Source organism: Bactrocera neohumeralis, chromosome 3 (genome assembly GCF_024586455.1).
Source record: "Bactrocera neohumeralis isolate Rockhampton chromosome 3, APGP_CSIRO_Bneo_wtdbg2-racon-allhic-juicebox.fasta_v2, whole genome shotgun sequence".
In the NCBI taxonomy this organism is placed as follows: Eukaryota; Metazoa; Arthropoda; class Insecta; order Diptera; family Tephritidae; genus Bactrocera; species Bactrocera neohumeralis.
In genome coordinates, this window is record NC_065920.1 from 64,983,263 (window position 1) to 65,002,533 (window position 19,271).

At 35.2% G+C, this 19,271-nt stretch overlaps 1 protein-coding gene across 1 annotated transcript in view; it reads left to right on the forward strand.

Annotated features, from left to right (window-relative positions):
- The window catches only part of LOC126753973 (uncharacterized), a 71,363-nt gene extending 52,259 nt beyond the window's left edge, over positions 1-19,104 (forward strand). Inside the window, exons 3-13 of the mRNA XM_050465766.1 lie at positions 2,303-2,535; positions 5,649-6,017; positions 6,089-6,284; positions 6,351-6,452; positions 8,362-8,557; positions 9,649-9,837; positions 10,162-10,304; positions 11,932-12,374; positions 12,452-12,607; positions 12,673-12,819; positions 15,231-19,104. Coding sequence (XP_050321723.1) covers positions 2,303-2,535; positions 5,649-6,017; positions 6,089-6,284; positions 6,351-6,452; positions 8,362-8,557; positions 9,649-9,837; positions 10,162-10,304; positions 11,932-12,374; positions 12,452-12,607; positions 12,673-12,819; positions 15,231-16,303 — 3,247 coding nt within the window. The 3' untranslated portion in view covers positions 16,304-19,104. The remainder of the gene's footprint in view (positions 1-2,302; positions 2,536-5,648; positions 6,018-6,088; positions 6,285-6,350; positions 6,453-8,361; positions 8,558-9,648; positions 9,838-10,161; positions 10,305-11,931; positions 12,375-12,451; positions 12,608-12,672; positions 12,820-15,230) is intronic.
- Positions 19,105-19,271: the final 167 nt, after the last annotated feature.

A 19,271-nucleotide genomic window follows, 5' to 3' on the forward strand; every position in this document is an offset into this window, starting at 1 on the left:
TTATTCATTTTTGGTACTGGAGATCATTATAAATATGCCCTCATAATTTCATTACGATATATCGACAATACACCGATATTTTTGTACAGAGGGAGCCATGGTCACTGAGGCCTTCATTCATTGATACCCCGAGGCTTAAAAATGTTACCTTCTTATGTATAATCCAAGACTAGTCACATCATGAAAGCAGCTAACTCTGAATTTTATTTGATATCTTCATTGATATTTATATTATTTATTGTAACTCTTTAGCATAAAAAGGACCGAAATATGGGGATTAGCCTTATTTCAAACTGTAACATAAGGATTTATATTCTGTACAAAAACAAACAGTAGTTGAAATTATTGGATTCCTTTAGCCAAAATGTTGGTCAACTTTAAGAGCAAAAACATGCAGATCCTGTTCTGTGATCAGATATACACATTATCTATATTATAAATAATGATATCTTTCCAAACATAAATAAGTTATAACCTGTGTTGATATTCTTAAAAGCAAATAAAGCCATACACGCATAACCCTTTGAAAAAATTAAAAGAAATTCATAATAAAGGCAATCTGAGGCCGGGAAAGAGAAGCAGCATGGTTAAATTTTAAGGGTTAAGCACCAAACTACGAGTCCTATAAAAAGATGTATGACAAAAATGTAGGTAATAAAAAGATCTGAAGCTTTTGGGTAAACTCCTTTTTCACATAACCTCAAAATGTATGTGCAAAATTGAAATAGTCAAGTTTGATGATGACGAAATTTGATGTAAACTTGCCTTTTTATGTCCCAAATACACCCTTTTTTATTTAAAATATTAGGTTAGATTAAACTCTGCGGTCTTACTATCGATACCTCCACCAGTGTATCTTATCAGCTACTTACAGCCTAGTCTTGCCAATGCGGGACAAGTGCACAAGAGATAATCCATTGTTTCTCTGGTGTCCTGCTCTAGGCATTTTCTGAAGTCTTCTCGTATGTCAGCCCCATCCTGCAGGCGTATGTCGCCACCAGAGAGTGACCAGTTAGTATTCCCATCATGTTCCTACAGTCTCTTCTATCGTGTGCCAATAGAAATTTTGTGTACTTCCGATCTATCATTTTGCAAATGACTTTTCCAGTTTTGTACAAAGGTAGTTCACTCCATAGGGTTTGATTTTCTTTGCTAAGCTTCTGTCGAGATCGTCGTAAAGACAATGCAAGCGTTTCCCAATGTTGATCATGTTTTCGGATGTTAGCCGTACACCATTTTTAGCAATCTCGGCCTTTGAGACTGGACACCCAGTAGAAGTAAAGTTTCTTGCATCTTTCTGCCGCTCTGCTTCCCAAGACAATTCTGGCCGATATACGATACGAAGTTACTTCCTTGATTGCTGCTTGGCTGTATACGTAGATTTTAACTCTGGAATTGCCTGCAGTGGCATTAGAGGTCAACTTCGCGGCTTTCGCAATTGCAAAGACCTCAGCTTGAAATTTACTGCAGTGGTCCGGCAACTTTAAAGGTTGCCTTATGCCTAATTCTGGACATTATAACCCCGCAGTAACGCCATCGTCCCTTTTCGAGTCATCCATATAGATATTTAGAGTTTTACGCGTAGCTAACATACTTTTACGGCAGCCATCTTTTTCAACGTTTACTTTGAACCTTCTTTCTCAGTTGAAAAGTGAGATCATGTAGTCGGTGTTTGCCTAACTGTCATTACCCACTGAACTATATCCGAGGGTTCTATATGTAAATTCTCCTTCAGCCAGTAGTCGTCCCGCCGATTGTTCTGCGCAGTTTTCAACCTAGAGGTCTATAGTTAGCAGATTTAGTACCAGTTCAAGAGCCGCTGTTGAAGTTGTTCCTAAAGCTACTGTTATACACAGCACAGCGACCGTCTGAACCCATTCCATTGGCTGCCGGTAGGTGGAATTCCGTACGCCTGTCCACCATAATACTGCAACGTAGAGCAGAATTGGTCTTGTAATAGCTGTGTGGCATTATTTAAAGTATTAGGGCGGAAACTTTGTCACGATTTAAATTAAAAAAAAAACCTAATTTTCGGTTATAAAACACTCTCGTCAAAATATCAGATTTTTTTTTTAATATCAGTAGGTTTTATGTTTGTTGAAATCTCTACTTTTTGATAGAATAAAAATTATATACAGTAGATACTAAACGATTGCTTCTTTGATTTCTACTACCTATCATTTCGTAGTAGCAGCTGTTTATTTGTTCCCAATACATTTTTTAATACAACATAATATTTTAAAACACAATTTTGCCTATAATGAATGAAAATAATTTCTCTCTCATTACCCACCATTGCCAGATTCATGCCACCCATCACGCCATCCACTTGGAAGAATGTCCGGAATGCAGATCGCTTCTCGCCCGTATGCCCACAAACGGTGCCCATACCGCCCAATGGCCCCGAGGCGTTGCTAGAAGTGCCGCGGGCACGTTTGGCGCAATTGCGACGTCTGCTGCCGTTACTCAGCAATCAATCGGAAGACTGTTTATACTTAAATATTTATGTTCCATATGAAAATCGACGCAAAAGACGTAAGTAGAGATGCGACAGAATGCGATTATTATATAAAATATATATATATTAATGCGATAATAGTTAAAATAAATGATAATAACAATAATAATAATAGTTGAATGCGTAATATTGTTATGGAAAACGCTATGGAGTCATCAATTCCGTAGTGCATTGCAGTTTGTTGTTGCAATTACTGCAAGCATTGTGGAAGTGATAATACCACAGCGGCAAACAGCGTGAATCAAATAATGCAGGAATATGAATAAATGAAATTATAAGGAGGAAGAAAGTTAAAACTCGGTCGTTATCGAAAAATATATACTATATACATAAATAGGTCTAAGTGTTCTACAAAAAATCAAAAAAGTGAATTTTCAACCTTCAAAATGTCGCATTTTTGTTCATTTTAGATATAATAATTAATATAATTTGCGGAGAAAGTTGTGTCACAGTCTTGACGTCCCAAACGCGGGACAGTCAAAAGCAAGCTTTGAGTTGTTTCCACCTCGTTTTCTTCTATACAGCTTCGGCAGTTGGAGTCTGGTAGGACTCCCAGCATTACTGCGGGAACGCTAACTAGGGCAATGGCCTGTTAAAAGCCCCAAAACTAGGGAGAGGCTAGCCTTACTAAGGTTAAAGAGATCACTAGATCTTTGGCAAACGATCTTGGGCCAAAAGGCTTTTACGATAGCGCATGAAGCGATGATGGCCCAGCGTTGGCCAAGCTTGCGCTAAGCCCAGTTATCCAGTAGTAAAATGCAAGAGGATCCGGGAGCACCGACCCAATCCCATTCTACCGGTATCGGTTCTAGGGTGCCTTTTTTGGCTAGCTCATCAGCTTTACAATTTCCTTCGATTCATCTGTGGCCTGGAAAACATCCCAGTCTTACAACGAAACAAGAAAAAACGTTAACTTCGGTTGCACCGAAGCTAAATACCCTTCACAGGTGTATTTCTGTTAGTAACTATGTGTTCAGTTTGTATGGAAGCTATATGCTATAGTTAACCGATCTGATCAATTTCTTCGGAGATTACATTGTTGCCTTAGAAAATAATATATACCAAATTTCGTTAATATATCTTGTCAAATGTGAAAGTTGTCCATACAAGAACTTGATTCCGAACGTTCAGTTTGTATGGCAGCTATATGTTACAGTGGTCCGATATCGGCCGTTCCGACAAATGAGCAGCTTCTTGAAGAAAAAATGACGTTTGCAAAATTTCAAAACGATATCTTAAAAACTGAGGGACTAGTTCGTATATATACAGACAGACAGACGGACATGGCTAAATCGACTCAGCTCGACATACTGATCATTTATATATATACTTTATAGGGTCTCCGACGATTCCTTCTGAGTGTTACAAACTTCGTGACAAACTTAATATACCCTGTTCAGGGTATAAAAACTCGATGCTATTGAAAGCGAGGTTAGGCACTCCTTGACGCACTGTTAATGAGTTCGAGGCTAATATTGCCGCTCTGCTAAGTGGATGATTACTTCTCTGAAGGAGACTGCACTCCGGAGCAGTAAATATACTGCTGCATTAATGACTGCAACCTCGGCTTGGAAAACACTACAATACTCAGGAAGTCTGAAGCTGGAGTTGATAGAGAGCTTCTGACAGTAAACCCCACCACCAACATTCTCACCAAGCTTTGATTTATCCATAAAGAAGCTCACTACCCCTCTCCACCAATGGCTTCGTCTCACCCACAATTGCCTCGCCAGTATATGGGAAGAAAAGGAGCCGCCAGAGTTCGTTTTGGCACTCCATGACCCAAGAGATCCAGTATGAAGTCAAAGTGTGTGAGGAACCCAGATGCTCTGAGTCTGATAGCAACTTTCGAAAATTTCGATGATGTTTACTGGTAATATGTGCAAGATGACGTTAAATGCCTTGGCTGGAATGGACCTTAGTGAACCACACATGCTAATGAGCGCCACACGTTGAACTTTCGAGTTTCTTTCCAAGTTTGGTCTTTTCTAGAGCCCTCCACCACCACACTATGGTGTCGTAGAACCAGAGAATCACTTTCCGTGAGACACCTCACCTTTTGCCAATGGCTACTAATTTTTTTCGAGAGATGGAGTCATAGTAAAAAAGAAATTTCTGCCAATTAAGTACTACTATGAACCTAAAAGAATATGACTTTGTTTATAACTATTTCAATTTTTAATTTATTCTTCAAAATAAATGCGCTTATCGATTTACGCTTAATGTCTTCAGTTGACTCAAAACGGTTTCTCTGGAGCGGTCGCTTGAGTTTGCTTAATAGCCAGAAGTCACGCGGAGCTAAAACAGGTGAATACGATGGTTGCGACACGATATTGGTTGAAAATTTGGCGCAAAACTTACGAAGAATCAATGCAGTATAAAAAAAACAAGAGTCGTCGGCCATAATTTCGGGCTCGTTTTACGAATACCTGCGCGCAAACAATGCATAACATTCAAACAGTGTTGTTCATAGTTTAGCCGGAAAGAATTCAAAAGAATTCACACCTTGATAATCGGAGAATACTGTCAACATAACCTTGATATTGTTTCTGCTTTGACGTGGGTTTTTCGGCTTCGACTCACCTTTGTCACAATATTGAACGTCTGTTTCTGAGTCTAAGCATAGGTCTAAGATCATGACATCCTGATAGTCGGAAAGCATTGCTTCACAGATGTTAATCGCTGTTTTTCGATAAAATTTAGTGGTTTTGGAACCAATCGTACCTTTCTAAGACCACAAATATCTTTCAAAATGGTTTTCACGGACTCTTGCGATATTCCAACAATGCCAGTAAGATCGCTGACTGTTAATCGTCGATTCTCAAGCACCAATTCCTTTATTTTATTGACGTGTTGATCATCAGTTGATGTTGATGGTCGTCCTGAACCTGCTTCGTCGTCAACGCGTTCCTGACCCTTGATTGACTAATCAAAAATCACGAATCACTTGCTTGCGACAAAAAACTACCAACGGAAGCCTTTTCCAGAAATTTGAACTCATTCGCTCATTAAGTGTCAATAAAAATTTGATTAAAACTGCTCAATGTGAACTAGCCCTAACTTTTACTATAAAAAATCAGTAATAAAAATAATAAAATTAAATAATTAAACACATAATCTCATCCTACAGGCTCCACCAGCAGCAACAGCATGGAGCACACGCACGATCCCCCAACCCTACTCGCCACCGTACTACTACTACATGGCGAATCGTATGAATGGAATTCGGGCAATCCATACGATGGTTCGGAATTAGCGGCGCATGGTAATATCGTCGTTGTGACGATTAACTTTCGCCTCGGCATATTTGGCTTTCTGAAAACGGGTGGGAAGGAGAGCGCGCAGGGCAATTTCGGCTTAATGGACCTCGTAGCTGGTTTGCATTGGCTGAAGGAAAATCTGCCCGCTTTCGGCGGTGATCCACAGCGCATAACATTGCTCGGGCATAGCACGGGCGCAGCGTTGGCCAATATATTGATGGTCTCGCCTGTGGCAAGCGGTAAGTGCGCTAATTTCGTCGAAAGTCGTATGATTTCGTTGAGCAAAATTAATAAAATTTCTTTTTTGTAGATCTTGTACAGCGCGCAGTGCTGGTTAGCGGCTCTGCGCTCTCACCGTGGGCCATACAAAAGAATCCTTTGTTCGTGAAGCGTCGTGTTGCCGAACAGACTGGTTGTCATGGTGATATGTTGTACGATGATTTGGCGCCTTGTCTGCGCACTAAAACGGTTGCTGAACTGTTAGCCGTGAAAATTGATCATCCGCGGTGAGTTTGACGTTTGGTATTGTAAGGTGAAGATTTTTTTTGGAATAAAACCAATGTTTCTTGCAGATTTTTGAGTGGATTTGCGCCTTTCATCGATGGCACAGTCATATCGCCGAATACCGATCCAATTGGAGAATTATCGTTGCCTTTAGGTTCTGCTATTGTTAGGTAAGTAAGTGCTTCAAATACAAAAAAAACATTAACTTTGAAATTCATCCATATAGATTAATAATCGAATTCGATCTTTATTTTTTCAAATTCACCGTTTTCTAAATACCGTTATAAGGACCACGTTTTTAAAATTTTTGAACTTAACTCGAAATATTAATTTTGAATTTTACCTATATGGGCTTTTCTTCGACATATGAGGTTCAAATTCCTCCTAATAGATTTTTAATCAATTTCGAACTAATTAAAAAGTTTAAATTCACAGTTTTGATTACAGATTGAGGCCCAAAATTAAAGTTTATAAATTATTCTAACGGTTTTAATCAATTTTAAATGAAAAATAATTTTCGAAAATTATTATAAACACGTATTCTGACGGTTTTTATATATTTTAACTGAAATTTTTTTTTCGAAAACTACTCTAAACACCTTTAGAACACGGTTTTTATGAATTTTTATTAAAAATTGATTTTCGAAAATTATTCTAAACACGTATTCAGACGGTTTTTATCAATTTCAACTGAAAATTTTTTTCGAAAATTACTCTAAACACGTATTCTAAGGGTTTTTATGAATTTTATTGAAAAACTGATTTTCGAAAATTATTCTAAACACGTTTTCTGACGATTTTTATCAATTTTAGTTGAAAAAATAATTTTCGAAAATTACTCTAAACGCCGTTATAATGTTTATGTTTTTAAATTTTTTGTAGAAAGAATGGAAAATTTATTGAAAATGGCTCATATAGGCGTTTCATCGAAAAAGTTATTTCCAATTTCATTCATATAGTTTTCAATCAAATTCAAAATTAATTTTTCGATCCTACTTCAAATATTTTAATTCACGGTTTTGTCACGTATTGAGGCCTAAAAATTAGAGTTTATCGAGTATTCTAACGGTTTGTAAAATGTTTAGTTAAAAAAAACAATATTCAAAAATTATTCGAAATATTGTTACAAAGTTGCAAGTTATAAGTAAAATCGAAAAATTAAATTCGAATATCAGAAACTATTCGATTATAAGTTGCCAATACTTGAAATTTTTAAGTAAAGTCAAAAAATTAATTTCGAATATCGCCCCTTTTTTCTTCGAAATCTTAATTTCGATCATAGTTCGAAACTTTAAATTTGCCATTTTGTTACTATTTGAGGCCCAAAATAAGTTGTTACAATTGTTTAGTAAAATCAAAAAATTTATTTCGAATATCAAAAACAATTCGAAATATTGTTATAAAGTTGAATGCAAGTTTTTGCAATTTTTAAGTAAAATCGAAAAATTAATTTCGAATATGACCCATATAGGTTTTTCTTCGAAATCTGAATTTCGAACTTAGTTCGAAACTTTAAATTCATCATTTTGGTCACTATTCGAGGCCCAAAAATTAAAGTTTATAAAATATTACAAGGGTTCTTAACAATTTTCATTAAAAATTGGTTTCAAAAATTATTCTAATTACCGTTATAATGTTTAAAATCTAATTTAAGTTTTTAAAATTTTTGAGATAAGTTCGCAAAATGAAGTTCAAATTCCTTCCAAATTCAATTTTTGATCAAATTCGAACTTTATTTTTCGATTCTCTTTTCAAACTTTTTTGTATTAGAAAAATATTGATAATTTTTATCTAATGCTTGAAAAGACATACATAAATGAGCGTAGACAATGTATATTTTCATTTATAAAACTAACCAACGGTAATAACTTGCGAACTCATATCAAATTGTTCAATTCTGACACAGTTTTATACTGAACAATTTCGAAAATTTGTTTAAATGTTTTTATTTTTGCGAACCACCCTAATGTTTTTAAAAACTCATTATTCTGTATTTAAATAAAAACTTTTAGTTTCAAAAACGAATTAATTTTCAATATTTGTGTTTTTCAACTGTTTCTTTTCACTATCCAACAACAGTACATCAGGAATTGAATTTGCAAACTTTCCAAAACGCGACCTCATTTTTTGCCTTACCTCAGTGGAATCGTATCTGGATTTGAGTGCACAAGATTTGGAATTTGGTTTTAACGAAACACGACGTGATCGTATACTAAGAACATTTGTTCGTAATAATTTTCATTATCATTTAAACGAAATATTTGCTGTGTTAAAGGTGAGTAGGCACAAAAATTAAAACGTTATAAGTCATGTGTTGGAGTTGAATTTAGTGCGTTTAAAGTTTTTATTAGTTTCTTAATTTTTTTAATATAAATAAAAAATTATTTTTTAATTTGCTTATTTTTTTAATTTTTAGTTAATTTCTATTTTTTTATATTTTTTCCGTAATTTTTTTATTAATTTCTAAATTTTTTTAACCAAAATAGTATTTTTTTTTTGTTTTTTGTTAATATCTATAAATTTTTCTTTAATTTTTTATTCATTTATTTTAAGATTTTTCTTAATTTTTTATTAATTTCTAAATTATTTTATCAAAAAGATTATTTAAAGTAGTATATTTTACTGGGAGATTCTTAGATATTTTTATAACTTTTTTATTTTTAATTTTTTCCTTAATTTTTTTTATTAATTTCTATAATTTATTTTTTATTAATTTCTAAAATTTTTGTTAACGAAAAAGTAATATTATTATAATTTTTTTTTTAATTTTTTGCTAATTTCTACAATTTATTTTTCTTTAATTTTTCTTTAAGCTCTATAATCTTTTTCTAATTTTTTCCTTAATTTTTTACTAGTTTATTAATTTTTTTTTAAATAAATAAAAAATTTTTTTTTGTTTGCTTAGTTTTTTTTAATTTTTTATTAATTTTAATTTTTTTCTAATTTTTTCCTTAATTTTTTTATTAATTTCTAAATGTTTTTAGACAAAATAATATTTTTTTTGTTAATTTCTATAAATTTGTCTTTAATTTTTTATTAATTTCAATAATTTTTTTAAGTATTTTTCTTAATTTTTTATTAATTTCTAAATTATTTTATCAAAAAATTTATTTTTAATTTCAATTTAAATTAATTTTTTTCTTTAAGATTTTTTCATTTTTTTTAATTTCTATAATTTTTTTTCTTAATTTTTTATTAATTTCTAAATATTTTTTAACAAAAAATAAAAATTGTTTATTCATTTTTTTATCTTAATTTCTATAGATTTTTTTTTAACTTTTTTAACCTCTATATATTTTTTTTTATTTCTTATTAATTTCTATATTTTTTTTAAATATTTTTCTCAATTTTTTATTTTGTTTCCAGAACGAATACACCGATTGGGAGAAGGCCATACGTAGTCCCTTGAGCTCACGTGATGCTACTCTCTCCTTTTTGAGTGATGGGCATACCGCGGCAGCGCTGATTAAACTAGGCTATATGCATAGCTTACGTGGTGGTCGCAGTTATTTTATACATTTTAAGCATAGAACAGTCGAAGAGGAGTATCCGCAGGTAAGTGACCAATAAGTAGCTAAAATTAAAGAAATAATAATAATAAATCATACAGGTATGAAAAAGGTACTAAGGAAATAAAGCAAGAAAGGGCCAAAAGATATAGGCTCTACTTAGTTTTATTACTTTTCCAAATGCCTTGGAATTATAAAATAATTAAATTTTCAACTTCCAATTACTTCTATATTCCTCATTTTCAATATATAGGCAAATTTTTGTGATTTTAGCCAATTAAACTTATTGCCTTTTTCTTGTCAACTTTCAAAAAATGTTGTATTTACTAAAATTTTAAATTTCTATCACAATTTTTTATCTCTTCCATAGCGAACCGGTTCCGTTCGTGGTGAAGATGTGCCTTTTTGGTTAGGATTACCCATTTCACCACTATTCCCGCACAACTATACAACTCAGGAGAAACAGATTAGTCGCCTTATGCTGCGCTATCTCGCGAATTTTGCGAAAACGGGGTAAGCAAGTTGCTAATTAAATATTTTATATATCGTCATCTAAAATGCAAAATAACGTAACATCACTGTTCATAAGTTTATAGGCGAAGGAAAAACGGAAAAACAAAATTTGAGTTTTGGTTATAAAATGGTTATAAATTATATATTGGTTATATCTGGCAGCGACAGCAATATAATATAGTGAATTTTAAGCAATAAAAAATTTAATTTCTATTTTTTTAATGATACGTTGTTTTGCAATGTGGGTGACCATTTGTAAATTATACGACATATTAAATAAGTAGAAGCGATTAACATTGGTTTTCATGATCCAATTATTGACCCAAAAATCCATTAGCGCTTAAGTTGATTTTAATTTTACTAAAAATTATTTAAATAATTTATTTTTAAAAAATTTTCTATTTTTGCAAAGTTAGCGCATAATTTGAAGAAATAGGGTTACTAACTCTCCAAACAAATCAAAATTTATGAAATTATAAATAACTAATTAATTTCAGCAGTGAACTTAGGGATTGAAAAATAAAATAGGGTTGCCAACTATTTGAAAATTATACGCTCATACGCACAGTTAAATAATAAAATAACTTAATTTTTTCAATTATGGAAATAAATATACAAATTATATACACCAAGATTCAAATGTATTCATAGATAAATTTTTGAAATTCTTTTCATTAAATTAATTAAAATACGGTTAGCGTGTGTCTAAGAGTTTAAAAAACTTACCTAAATTTTTTTATTTGTTAAATTTATTTTTGGATTTGTAGGAAAAGTTATAAATAGTATACATATATTACTTCAATCCAGAATTAAATTTTAACAGTACTATGAACGAATTATTAAAAATTTTCTTAAAAAATGTTATAATTTTAATTTTTAATTATGTTTTGGATCAAAAAAGACTCGTAAATCTCTATTTAAATAAAATAATAATAGTAACAAAAGTTGTTTATTGAAAATTTCTTAGAAAAGGTGTTTTTTATCATAATTTTTTTAATTTGATTATTTTTTTAATTTATTTTGAAACAAAAATGTCTAGTAAATATCTTAACAGTGCTATCTAAATAAAAATTTTATAATATTTTACTCGCAGAAAATGAATTCAACGAATTAACTTAAACTTATCATAATTTTTTTAATTTGATTATTTTTTTAATTTATTTTTGATCACAAATGTCTTGTAAATCTCTTAACAGTGCTATCTAAATTAAAATTTTACAATATTTTACTCGCAGAAAATAAATTAAACGAATTAAGTTAAACTTAATTCTAACCTGTATAATAATGAAATGTGAGAAAAAATTCAAATATAAAAAAACTTATAGCAGAAATATGTTGGTATCACTCGTCTTTCATTTTTTTTTATTATTTTTATTCAAACTTTTTGTCATTTTCATAAATTAAATATAATTTTTCTCACTGTACATATGCATTTTATTTGATGTTACTCATACGCCATGGTACCACATGTATACTCGTGTAAATATTACCCATACGCCACGGTGCCACAATTGCACTTATACAAATATCACTCATACGCCATGGTACCACACTTGTATTTCTATAAATATTACTCATACGCCATGTTTACCCGTGAGTAACAATAATCACCTCATCACTCTTTCAGCAATCCAAATCATTCAGGTTTAGACACACCATCCATAGCTGCAACAGCATCCCGATCACCGGGTTATATCACCGCACAACTCGACCATGGCAAAGTGAAACGCGCCTCACTCAAAACACTAAATGCCGTCAACAAGTTTTTCAACCTCACCATACCACATCAACTCAGCCTGCAACATGGCAGTTTGCTGGACACGAGCGGCGCCATAAATCTCGCGCTCATCTACAATCAGCGACGTAGCGGTGCGATGCGTGAACGACGCGCTTACTACAAACGACATATGCACAACAACAACAACAATAATAATAATAACAACAACGAATCGAATGAATTACTCAACGCGGCATTAAGATTTGTTGCCGACGAGCCAAGCCTTGGACGTGGTGAGCATTTGCCCTTCTGGGATGCCTACGATGTGGTGAATCAACTCTACTTGGAATTGGGTAAGAGATTATGAAGATGCATGTTTTTTGTGGGTAATGACAGTAACTGTATTTTCATTTTTTCCAAATGTTTGCAGGTAATAAGGCAGAGGTGCAGAGTCATTATCGCGGTCACAAACTGTCCATGTGGTTGAATTTGATACCACAATTGCACAAGCATTCCAATATCAATGATCAGTCCATGCGCCATCATCAGTTTCCCGATGACATCAGTAATCGTGATTTGTACGAAGGTAAAATGTAGCCAACAAATGTATACAAAATTTACTGAAAGAAATAAAAATTATCGCCCACACAGGTGTCGTACGTCCACAAATGCAAACGAAGCCGCCGGATGATGAGGATACCGTTGTGGTGAAGACGCCAAAATCTACAACAGCCACAAAGGCTGTGAGTAATAATACTAAGGCTGGCGTGAATACTTTGATCGGCGCTACAACAACAGGTAATACTTGGAGCTTGTATGCTGATCCTTTATCTCATTCTCGATCATGCCTTGAACGAAAATGTATGATAGCTACATATATGCTGAAGTAGTCCGATGTGACAGTCAATATGTTCGGAGTTTGTAGCGTTGTCTTTCATAATAATCGATGCCAAATTTCGTGAAGATATCCTTGTACTAAAATAGTTTTAATTACGAGGCCTTGATTTTGATCGAGCAGTTTCTATGGTAACCATGTGCTATAGTGGTCCAATCTGAACAATATATTCAGAGTTTGTAGCGCTGCCTACTCCATACAGGAACTTGATTTTAATGGATCAGTCGGTCGGATATCTGCGGACAAATAAGGAGCTTCTTGGGGAGAAAGAGTTCTGTGCAAAATTTTAGATCGGTATCTATAGACCGACGAACATAGCTAAATCGACTCACCTCGTCACGTTGATAATTTCTATAAATATATACTCATACTTTATAGGGACTCCGATATTCCCTTCCACCAAAGTCTTTGTCGCACTCGTCATTAGTTTAAAGTTGAAAGAGAGCAATAAAGGTTGGTCCAAAGCATGAATAAATCCATTAAAATAATTCTGACCAACGTCCCAAAATAGACCCAGCAATACATATATCCGATCTGAAGAGATTGGTATGTCTAGGTTACCAGAACAATGCGGAATTTTTATCCAAGCAAAGTTGATCAGATCGCCAGCCATCCGCACAATTTTTTGTGAAATATTTTCTACAGCTGCTAGCATTCTTCTTCTTTGGCACTACAACCGTTCTTCGATCTGGGCCGAGAACACAAAACTTCGTCAGTTCACTCTGTCCTTTGCGAGGCCACGCCAGTTATACCTCTAAAATGCAGATAGGTTACTATGCACTTTGTGCTTCTAATGGATGCGTAGGCGTTCTTGCTCCCATTGTCCACCCATAGATGGCGGTTTCAAAGATCCTGCGAAGTAAGTCGAATGCTCCAAGTACTTTCTCATCTCGATACGTCATCCGTGTTTCTTCGTCTTATAATGTAATGGGAATATTGACCGACTTACAGAGCGTAATTTTCTGTGCTTGTTCACCAATGTTATCAATAGCGTTATGTAACTGAAATAACTTTTAAAGCCTTCAAAAATGCCTTGAACTCAGGTCCAACAACCATATCGGATAAAAACTTATTTTTCGGAGAACTGATAAGCTTTCCTTAAATAATATCTTTAAAGAATGCTGTGGAGATGACATTCCTTCACCGGGTTCCTCCTGACTAATCTTGGAGCGATTCTACCCTTTCTGACCGTTCTGTTCTCACATCAGATAAAAAAATATTCCGAAATGAAGTGTTGAGCTTTATTAAATGAATAATCATAAAAAACCCTGCGGAGATGACAGTCCTTGATTGGATCCTAGGAGCGAATCTCTTCTTTCCATCCTTCCTGATTCTTACATCCAGTTGAAGATATCGCTAGGGTAACAGTCCAGTCCTTTATTAGACCCTAGAAACAGATCATCTCTTGCCATCTATTCTGGTTCTTACGTCCAATTGAACAGATCCCTAGGGTAAGGGTTCTTGTAAATTTGGGGAACCATCTTAATAATGTCTGGCAAAGAGTTCTGCCATCAAACGACTGATGGTAATGTCGAATTGCCATACACCCGGCGGTTGGATGGTCTGGAGAAAGAGTTCGATATTATATTTTTTCTATAATTTTTCCAACTAACCCATATCTTACAACAGAGATGTTCCGGGAACTCTTTTTCTTCCTCTTTATTGACGTGGACACCGCTTACGCAGTTATAGCCGATTTAACAACGCACCAGTCGTTTCTTATTTTTGGTATTTGGCACCAATTGGAGATTCCAAGCGAAGCCCGATCCTTCTCCACCTGATCTCTCCAATGGAGTGGAGGTCTTCCTCTTGCTCTGCTTCCACCGACGGGTACTGAATCGAAAACCTTCAAAGCTGGAGTGTTCTCTTCCATCCGGACAACATGACCAAGCCGAGAACTCCATTATCCCAAAAAAACTGAGCATTTCGGAAATAGTGGAGTTGAAACCGACATAATCTCTTTTTTTGATATAATCGGATGAAAGACATCCGACATACGAAAATAAGAATTTTGATATAATGTTCCTGGTTCTAATTCAAATCATTCGGCCATCAGTTAGGAACTATTCGAAAATATTCTTTTATTCTTTCTATTATTTTACGTAGTTCTAACTAAAAGTTATATAACCAAAATTACGACGCACTGATCTGGCATCAATCTGGGATGTGCCGCGACCTCCACTACCCTGAAAACCTTGAGCTACTCCGTGATTGTAGAGCCTATAAACCGGCATGGTCTTTTTTTATACCAAATAATGTCTTCCAAAATCATAACAACTACTTATTTTCATAAACCCTTCTCCACAATCCACAGAATGCAACCCCGATGGCACGATATATGCGAACATTGGCGATAGCGCGTCCACCCAACAGCCCTCAGCAACGGAAAATCGCACAATGTTGGAGAATGGTGGTCAACAAAAGGATCTGGCGACCGCCTCCACCGGACTCATCGGCAATTTGGAAATGTTCCGACGCTTGAGCGGCAAACAATTCCCAAGCTACACCACAGCGCTGGTAGCCACCGTTGCCGTCGGCTGTTTCCTGCTCACATTAAACATACTCATCTTCGCCGGCATTTATCATCAGCGCGAAAAGCGTGCACGTGACGCCAAAACCAAAGAGGAACTACAAGACACGAATGAGACCAGCAAAACGGCTAGCATACTTAAATTGAATACGCTGGGCGATGACGATGGCAGCATGCGCTTTGATGCGCTCACCAGCGGCAAGAGCACCGTCGTTTTCGGCGAATACAACTACTACGATGAGAAGCCGCCAAAAGGTTGCGGCAAGGATGAGAAGCTGCTGGTCGAACTGCCGCCCACACAAACAACCGCACATATGGAATTGAATTGGCCCGGCGGCGGCGGTGGTACGAGCAGCACCTTGGACTTGCTGAAGACGAAACATCACAGCGCTTTAGAGGCGGCCAGCTACAGCGGCAGCAAGGAAGCGGCGGCTGATATGCAGCATCTACAAGGCATCAGTAATATCGAAATGGCCACATACAGCACACAAATGCCGTTGGCACCCGGCATAGCGGTGCTCGAATCAGCGCTAATGCCGAGTAGACGTAGCTCGTTCTTGGCCAGCGGCAGTCAGACGTCCATGCAATTCGATTATGCGGTGCAATCGTCGGATCAGTTGTCATTCAAGGAGATTGAGAATGCGGTCAAAGTGTCCACCGATGAGATTGTCAATGATTTGGATGATGATATACCGGAACCGCCACCACCGCCACGTTCATTTCAAAGCGCACACCTGCAACAACAACAACAGCAGCAGCAACAACAACAAGGTGGCATCTTGCGTTCGTCGGGTTCAAATACGGTTTCGTCGACGAGCGGCAAGAAACGTGTACATATTCAAGAGATTTCGGTTTAGTCTTACTCAAATACGAATACTTATGTAGGTATGCATACAATTACTAATGAATACTCTAATTGAATATCGTACAATGTACTAGCTATTCTACAAATATTTCTTTTCATTTTTTTTTTTTTTTTGCTTTCCTTTGCCGTTAGTTTAGCAAAATCTAGTTTTATTGTTGAAATTTATTTCTATTTTAAAAACAATAACATTTTACCGTTAACTTAGCAAACAAATAGTTCCAGCACATGTGCAGTTACTTCAACTGTAGCATGATTTTCACTAAACATTACTATATTCTATACTTCCGAAATGTTACCCTGATTTTCGCGTTCGCTTTTTGGTGGCGCCCAAGATATGTCTAACTGGCTTCTTATTTAGCAAATAAACACCTAACATATTCTGCTGTAAATTATATTATATTTACGTATTATATATATATATATTATATATTTAGGAAAATTTCAGATACAATACGCATATTTGTGCGTATTAAAATAAAAGTAAAAAAAGTGAAAAATAATTATTTATTGTATAATATATTGTATGGTGACTATATGAATGTAAAATGTAATGTAAGAATCAAATTCTTTTTTAGTACTAATAAATTTATATTTATTGTTGGACAAAATTAAAACGAGCTAGTTTTAATGGTAAACCGAAAAAATACTACTGTGGCCAAAAAATAGTAAGACTTTTTTATTTAAATTTCGTCTGAAAATCTATTCGCCGAAATATGCGTTTTGCCTGGGTTGGTATGACTGTCATTGTCATCTGTGCCAAATGTCACATAAAAATAATATACAATTTTAAATATACGCTTGTCTTTCTGAAGTACTTAAAAAGCATTCGGCGATTTTTACAATGAATGAAATTATTCAACAAAGAAGCTCCATTAAATTTTGTGAGCGGAATCAAATTGTAGAAATGTAGAAAAAGTCGTTCGGTGATAATTATTTGTCACGAGCAAGGGCTTTTTAGTGGTACAAGTTATTCAAAGAAGGTCAAGAACGCGTTGATGACGAAGCACATCCAGCACGGCCATCAACGTCAACTGGTGATCAAAATGTCAAAAAAATAAAGGAATTGCTACTTGAGAATCTACGATTAATAGTCAGAGATCTTACTGACATCGTTGGAATATCGTAAGGATCAGTGAAATTAATTTCAAAGATCATTTGGGCCTAAGAAAAGTGAAAGCACGATTGATTCCAAAATCACACAATTTTTCCAAAAACAGCGTCGCGTGAAACACTGATTTCCAACTACCAGGATATCATGAAACGTATTATTACTGGCGATGAGTCTTAGATCTATGCTTACGGCCAGGAAACAGAAGATGAATCGGCCGAATGTCGTAGGAAAGATAAGCCAAACCCGAAAAAAACCAAAAAAATTATCAAAATCAAGGTTATGTCGGCAGTTGTCTTCGATTATCAATGTGTACTGCACTCCAAATTCATTCCGTTTGTCCAAAGCTATTCGTAAAATGAGACCGGAATTATGGGCCGACAACTTTTCGTTTCTACACCACGAGAATATATCGTCGCATACTGTATTGATTCTTCGTAAGCTTTTTGTCAAATATTCAACCAATATCTTGCCGCAATCACCGTATTCACCTGATTTAACTTCGTTTGACTTCTGCCTGTTAAGCAAACTGAAACGATTGCTCCGAGGAAACCGTTTTAAACGTGAATCGCCAGGCGTATTGAAGGCTATTAAGGAAATTGACTATAACAACGGTTTCGAGGATTACAAAACACTTTGGCACAAGGGGCATTGAAGGGGACGACATAGATTTTGAAGAATGAATTAAGAATTTTAAAATGATCACAGGTGTATTTCTTAAAGCACAGAATTGTACCCTTCTTTACCTTAATTTTGAACGGACAGTTTGTATGGCAACAATATGCCATAATAATAAGATTCGAATCGGAGAATGTAGCCGTACATCGGACTATAATGAGCAGCTTCTGTGCGAGAAAGGGACTTGTGCATACTTTCATATCGATATCTCAAAAACTGTTGGCGTATTCGCGGAAGGACAGGCATAGTTAAAACGACGAAACTTAAATCCTTACGCTGATCATTTATAAAGGGTGATGGACTCGACGTTCCCTACTTTTTTCAAGAAAAAACAAAGAAACTTCAAATTTAATGAAAAATGTTTATTATCGTTCGACAAAACATTCTCTGTCATTTATTTTTTTAACGATTAGCTCTTTCAAATGTTGGCCAAGGCTAAGTCTCAGATGGCCCATCCGTTGAGTCCAATTTTCGATCACTCGTTCGAGCATTTCGACCGGTAACCGGTGAATGACACGGGTGATGTTTCACCCAAGGCCTGAATCGAAGAGTAATTCTCATCATAGACTTTAGACTTTACATATCCCCATAGGAAAAAGTGTAACGGTGTGGTAACACAAAATCTTGGTGGCCTATCGACCGCCCCAAAACATGAAATTATCTGATCACCGAAGTGTCTTCTTAATAAGACCATTGAATGATGCGATGTGTGAGAAGTAGCTCGAAGCGATGTCGCTTGGGAAGGTCGAGTGGCTTCAGTTCATGGATAAACTGTATTTTGTACGCTTTCATTGTACGCTTTATTTTAGATCTCGACGAAAAATGCGCCAAGTCGTCCCATAAGTCACTCCGAGTTGTTGCGAACGGCGCCGAATCGACCGAATATTGGCGAGACAACAGCTCTGGGAAGTAAAACAGTTCGCATCCTTGTCGTCTGAATGTATAAATTTAAGCGCAAATAGTTGATATATGAGTTTTTCAAAATAAAATATTGACCAACAAATATATAGATAGAAAAAAACTGATATTTTGCACCATTACCTAAGGTATTTTGTGCTCTCCTCGCTCTTACAACGAATCACATAGGCTCAACACGGATAAAGTCCAATACATGGATCCAAAGGTCTTGATTCCGTACATATGGAAATTTGGTCTTTGAAGTCTCCATAAAGTC